A 7111-nucleotide genomic window follows, 5' to 3' on the forward strand; every position below is an offset into this window, starting at 1 on the left:
TACGAGAAAAGATATCGCTTTAGCTGTGATGCAACATCTTGACTTAATTTGTCAGCAAAGCAGTCAAGCAGAAAGTAAAGAATCGGGTAAAGAAACTAATGCTAAAGGGCGGCATAAAGATAAAGCCAAGTATTATTATGCGCCATGTACCATGAGTAACATTAGTTTGCCAACAGATGAGGAATTATATCCACAAGATTGCATACAATCTGTTTGGTTAAAGATAAAGTTCAAAGATGAAATACCTGATATTACATTTTATCGTTTACTAACATGTTGCTTACGGAAATGGAATACCAACCCCAAGCTATATAGAAATTGCGTTATCTATTCCATAGCTACGCAAGTTTCTTTAATAATAAAAAAAGAAGGCATTCATGTTGGATTACAGATATTATTTCGTCCAGTGAATAAGAATGAATCCAAACGAGAAATTGATGATAAAATGATTACCAACGGGATTGGAATTGCAGCACGAGTTCATGTTGAAAAACAACTTGTAAAATTGCTTAAAAAATGGAATGCTAGCATGAAAAAACAGTATTCACTTTATTTTTTATGTCCATGCATTTGTCAGACTAATCAAGATCATCTTGACGATGAAATGAAGCAAAAAGTTTGCAATAATTTTATTAATCTAGGCAATGTTATCAACACCTTAGAAGCAAGTAAAGATCAAAAAATTCAGTACAAAGACATCCATTGTGATAATTGCAATCAAGCATTCAGTAGCATGAATTATTTAAAATTTTGGTTTAAATTGCCTGATGAAAATTTGCAATAGTAATTTATTAGCATGCCTGTGCTCTACCAAGTTAAAATTGAATTAGTACGCAAATAGAGGCAATTAATGTAAAATTATCCTGCACTATTGTTTCTCTATTCCAAAATGCTATATAATATATTTGTGATTAATATTATTATAGTGCATATCAATATTGTACTAGCAAGCAACTGATGGCCGCCGGTTCATATTTGTGTATGTACGCGTATAAAACGGTAATAAATTATCCATTAATGATGTGAATACGCACCACGGTGCTTGATATTCAACGAACTTGATTTTGCTTGACGAAGGCAAGGACTACTGCACTAGAAATATCGCTTTTATTATCGAATAGTCCATGACGGAGGCCAAAATAGGTGGTATTACTAAACTCTAGCTTTAACTTACGATTGTGTTCCATTTTGAACACTTTACCAGTTATACCCGCACTCAACTGCAACATTATATACTATACGCAAATATTGAGTAGCGATGGAAATGAAGTAGAAACTGAAAGAAAACTTGAATAGTGGACTATTGATCTATCATTAATGAATAAAGTAGTTACAGTACAGACTCCACTTCATCTTGCACAAGCAGATTAATTTTATAATGTGAAATTGGCTCCATGATACCAAAATGACTACTTGAAATTCTAATGTAATTGACAAGCTCAGTTAAGAATATACCGTTTGAAAGTTTTCATCCCTTTTATTTCTTTCTCGTATATTCAGCTTCAAAGAAACCTCCACTCAGCAGGTTTCGTATAGAAAGTAAAGGTTACAGCTTGATGGCGCATTAAACTCCTAAAGTACAATCTCTACGTCGAGTAACATTTCTTACGGGAAGTTTTGAACGATATCACGTCCAATTCCCTCTGTTGTTCCACTGCGAATTGTATTGAATTATTATGATTTAGTTCATTACTTAGGTTAGCATCGTACTGAAGCAATTTCTAATTTCGTTTGCTTGCATATTACAGATTCATTAGTGATGATAAAAATCAAACTATTAGAATAAGAACTAGTAATTCTGATGATGTATCATCTTATTACGTCAACTTGGTTCGTCTAATAAATTACAGTATGTTCAGCCTACAACTGTAGCTACCGCATAATTCTCTCTGTGTCATCGTTACTTACTTTCATAGAGAGAAACGAAACGATGACCGAGAGGGAAGGCATAACAATTAATTAGTGATTAGAATTAGTGAAAATTACACTTCAAGCTTCTCGCAGAAATTATGAAGGATTTCGCTATCATCGCCTTTAAGCTCTTTAGTGACATTAAGAAATAATACAGGAAAATTTGCATCTAGTACAATAGTAAATCATCCATTGCATGGAGTTTTTTTTTTTCGCCTGGCCCTCTGGTCATCAATACCAGGAACTTCTAAAAAGAGAAAATTCCTGTCCAAAGTCCCTATTAACATGCTATCCTCTGCTCTCAATACCAGTGTGGTTTTACTGTGCTTTCAACTGACGTGAGCATGAGTAATGGGGTTACTATGACTGAGTTCTATCTATGGGAAGAAAAAGTCTTTTTTCTTTTACCTCTACCGGGCCGCGGCTAAAACCTATCCAACCAACAGTTGTATACTGGTTGAAAGGTGTTCAGCTATAGTGCAGCTTTTAATATCTGATATTTTCTTGTACCTCTCTATGGCTAGTAGTACTATCAGCGATTATTAACGTACTACCATGAACTTGTAGAAATTATACAGTATATCTGATAATTTCTTGTATCTCTCTATGGGTAGTAGCACTATCGGTGACTAATAAAGAGCGAGCATGAACTTGTATATGCCTACAGTCCATGTAAGGGTCTGGGCAATTACATGGACCGTCACATATACATATATATCTGATATTTTCTTGTATCTCTCTATGGGTAGTAGTACTATCAGCGAGTACTAAAGAGCGAGCATGAACTTGAATGCTGTACATATATATCTGCTATTTTCTTGGAACTCTCCATGAGTGGTAGTCTATCAGCGCGACTGCTAAAGAGCTAGCATGGACTTGTAGAAATATACTGTACATCTAATATTTTCTTGTATCTTTCTATGAGTAGTAGTACGATCAGCGATTGCTACTAGCATGAACTTGTAGAAATAAACACTCTATCTGATATTTATTTTCTTGTATCTCTATGGGTAGTAGTACGATCAGCGATTGCTACTAGCATGAACTTGTAGAAATAAACTGTATATCTGATATTTTCTTGTATCTCTATGGGTAGTAGTACGATCAGCGATTGCTACTAGCATGAACTTGTAGAAATATACAGTATATCTGATATTTTGTTGTATCTCTATGGGTAGTAGTACTTGTAACGAGGTCAAGAATCTGAGACTTTGAGCTTTCCTTTAGTCTACTTTATTGGAAGTACATGCCAAGCGCGATATCATACACACGTTAACTAGACGTAAGAACTGTGACAACAAATCAGCTCTAGTACGAACATAACTTTAATACCATATCCTAATGCAGGTGAACATTTATAACATATGATCTTAATCTAGTATAGTAGATAAGCCGTAAATAGTATTGTACGATATCTAGGATTGCCTACGAACTACAAGGTAACAAGCAGAGTTTACAGAGCGAGCATGGACTGGTAGAAATATTTATCTGATATTTTCTTGTATCTCTTTATAGGTAGTAGTACTATCAGCGAGTAAAGAAGTAGCATGGACTTGTAGCCATATGCATCTGATACTTTCTTGTATCTCTCTATGGGTAGTAGTACTGTTACGGCGTACTATCAGCAACTGCTAAAGAGCGAGCATGGACTGATAGAAATATGTATGTGATATTTTCTTGCATCTCTTTATGGGTGGTAGTAGTACTATCAGCGAGTAAAGAAGTAACATGGACTTGTAGCCATATGCATTTGATATTTTCTTGTATCTCTCTATGGGTAGTAGTGCTATCAGCAACTGCTAAAGAACTAGCATGAACTTGTAGAAATAAACACTATATCTGATATTTTCTTGTATCTCTATGGGTAATAGTACGATCAGCGATTGCTACTAGCATGAACTTGTAGAAATATACAGTATATCTGATATTTTGTTGTATCTCTATGGGTAGTAGTACGATCAGCGATTGCTACTAGCATGAACTTGTAGAAATAAACTGTATATCTGATATTTTGTTGTACCTCTATGGGTAGTAGTACGATCAGCGATTGCTACTAGCATGAACTTGTAGAAACGTACAGTATATCTGATATTTTGTTCTATCTCTTTATGGATAGTAGTACTATCAGCGACTGCTAAAGAACTAGCATGAACTTGTAGAAATATACAGTATATCTGATATTTTGTTCTATCTCTTTATGGATAGTAGTACTATCAGCGACTGCTAAAGAACTAGCATGAACTTGTAGAAATAAACACTATATCTGATATTTTCTTGTATCTCTCTATGGGTAGTAGCACTATCGGTGACTAATAAAGAGCGAGCATGAACTGGTATATGCCAACGGTCCATGTAAGGGTCTGGGCAATTACATGGACTGTCACATATACATATCTATCTGATATTTTCTTGTATCTCTCTATGGGTAGTAGTACTATCAGCGAGTACTAAAGAGCGAGCATAAACTTGAATGCTGTGCATATATATCTGCTATTTTCTTGGAACTCTCCATGAGTGGTAGTCTATCAGCGCGACTGCTAAAGAGCTAGCATGGACTTGTAGAAATATACTGTACATCTGATATTTTCTTGTATCTTTCTATGAGTAGTAGTACGATCAGCGATTGCTACTAGCATGAACTTGTAGAAATAAACTGTTTATCTGATATTTTGTTGTATCTCTATGGGTAGTAGTACGATCAGCGATTGCTACTAGCATGAACTTGTAGAAATATACAGTATATCTGATATTTTCTTCTATCTCTTTATGGATAGTAGTACTATCAGCGACTGCTAAAGAACTAGCATGAACTTGTAGAAATATACAGTATATCTGATATTTTCTTCTATCTCTTTATGGATAGTAGTACTATCAGTAACTGCTAAAGAGCGAGCATGGACTGGTAGAAATATGTCAATGATATTTTCTTGCATCTCTTTATGGGTAGTAGTACTATCAGCGAGGAAAGAAGTAGCATGGAGTTGGAGAAAGCTAGCAGTAGCATGGAGGATAATTTAGAAAAGTCTGCAGGCAGAATCAAGTCTGATAGAGTACCAATGTCGAGATACTACATGATATGACATCATTCCATGGAGTTCGGTTGGGCACAGTACCAGGTCCGGTACCAAGATGTTCCACATAGTCTTGATGTTGACGATCGGGCGGGGGACTAGTGGAAGTGGTTGCAATTGGCTGCTACGCCAAGCATGCACTGAGTAGGGTAAGGAAGACAGCAGGGACTGCTATTGCTACTGTATGGGGATTTACCCAGTGGATTGAACTTAGTGGTCGAAATTGATTCCGGTAGATTTGATTTACTGTTACAACTTGATTGGATTGGATAGACAAACTGGGTGGAAAAATACACTAGGCAACGAATTGGATCTCTATCCATGCTTGTATCAATAAGCTTTGAAAAAGCTTGAAGGATATTATTGGATCATTCGGGGGTACATTAACACCGTGTTGCATTCAAATCCACTATTCAAACGTTTCCATTGGCGATTGAAAAAGAACGCAATTCACCATCAAAATCATTCTCCAAAACGGTTTGCTTTGATCGAGAAGGTCAAGATAGGAGAAGAGCTTGTCCTATCATTTGTTCTTGTATTCTGCTAACCAACTGATAGACGATTGAATTATTGTACAAGTTTAGACTAGAAAAAGAGACCCACTTTGCTCCTCCAATGCAGACTAAAAAGAAAGTAATGATGACCATCATGGCGTTCTACTACAGGCATTAAAGTCTTTCCAACCAGTCACGATAGACGAGCATCCCAAAGCTTGTAGTCGACAGGCAAGAGTCCTACTTCACTTCTTTCAAGATGGCCGCTAATCGATATAAAGATGAATTGGAACGCATTGCCAATGGGAAAAAATATTATTATGTAATAGAAGCGTTTGAAACGATAGCTACTGTAGTTGACACCGCCAGTTATAATCATTACATTATTTCACCTGGCGATATATTATCCATGGATCAATCGACCAGGAGAGGTTATCGATTACATCAGGCAGGAAATTTCCGATCACCATATCAACTTAAATTGAAGATCGAAAGCCTCAAGACACCCAAGATAATTAAAACCGTGGGTAAAGTTATAGATCATTGTACTAACCGTCTATCTATCGTCGAAGCTGCTATATTACTTGGTATTCGCGATGTGAACGAACGACAGAAAGTATATACAGAAACACTCGATAAAGTGATCAATGCTGAAATTGGTGATTGGATTGATATCACTCATGGCAAACATTTATACCAACTTTATCAAATCTCAGATATCCTGCCGGCCAAAAATAAAAAGATGCATCTAGTCATTCGAGTCAGTCAGGTAATACAAATATTAAAACTCGATCTGCAACATGCTAATGGCCAATCTACAATTGACTCTACTTTTGAAACGGCTATTTTCCTGCCTCTTGCCCATAAACCTTTCTACCTATTGATCGAAAGCTCTATCACCAATAGACTCCTCGATCTTACTGTATGTACTGTATAGGGCTAACCTTAGATAGTTAGTATCATCATGCAACTAGGATCCCTCATTATATTGTCCATAAACCCTTCTACCTATTGATCGAAAGCTCTATCACCAATAGACTTCTCGATCTTACTGTATGTACTGTATAGGGCTAACCTTAGATAGTTAGTATCGTCATGCAACTAGGATCCCTCAATTATTTTGCAGCTTGACTACATGTATTCAAATGCTACGTAGTTGCTAGCGAATGAATGTTAAATACAGTAGGAGGTAAGTTTAATGTTAGCCCTGAAACTTTGACCTCTAATAAAAGTGACACACTACCGTTATTATTCTACTGTAGAGTAAATTACTTTACCAGTCAGTTTTGAATGCAAATAAAAAATTATTAAGTAATTATTATTTGATTCATTTGCTCTCACCATTGACTGTTTTGCTCATAGTAAGTGTGTTTTAATCTTTGTTTGCTCCACTATTTTAGCCTATCCATGATATTGACACGGCGGCAAGATTGTATGACTTTCCTGCCGATAAAGTTGTATTTTTAAGTGCTACCAAGTCTCAGACTGATCAAAATCAACGACATTCAAGCAAAATAAATAATTATAATGACGAGCAAACTTTGGATAAAACTGATGCTGATAATTTATGTACGCGTAATCGCAACCGCAATGATCAAATCTTTCCCATGGCATACCCTGAAATACCTCGTAGGA

The 7111-nt window shown here is 36.0% G+C and overlaps 1 protein-coding gene across 1 annotated transcript in view; it reads left to right on the forward strand.

Annotated features, from left to right (window-relative positions):
• TRIADDRAFT_55793 (uncharacterized protein) overlaps positions 1-784 on the forward strand; it is a gene marked incomplete at both ends in the record, with an annotated part of 5101 nt that extends 4317 nt beyond the window's left edge. The window contains one exon of the mRNA XM_002111563.1: positions 61-784. Within this exon, the coding sequence (XP_002111599.1) occupies positions 61-784 (724 nt within the window). The remainder of the gene's footprint in view (positions 1-60) is intronic.
• Between the last annotated feature and the right edge of the window lie 6327 nt (positions 785-7111).

This window comes from Trichoplax adhaerens, genomic scaffold (assembly GCF_000150275.1).
Source record: "Trichoplax adhaerens TRIADscaffold_4 genomic scaffold, whole genome shotgun sequence".
In the NCBI taxonomy this organism is placed as follows: Eukaryota; Metazoa; Placozoa; class Uniplacotomia; order Trichoplacea; family Trichoplacidae; genus Trichoplax; species Trichoplax adhaerens.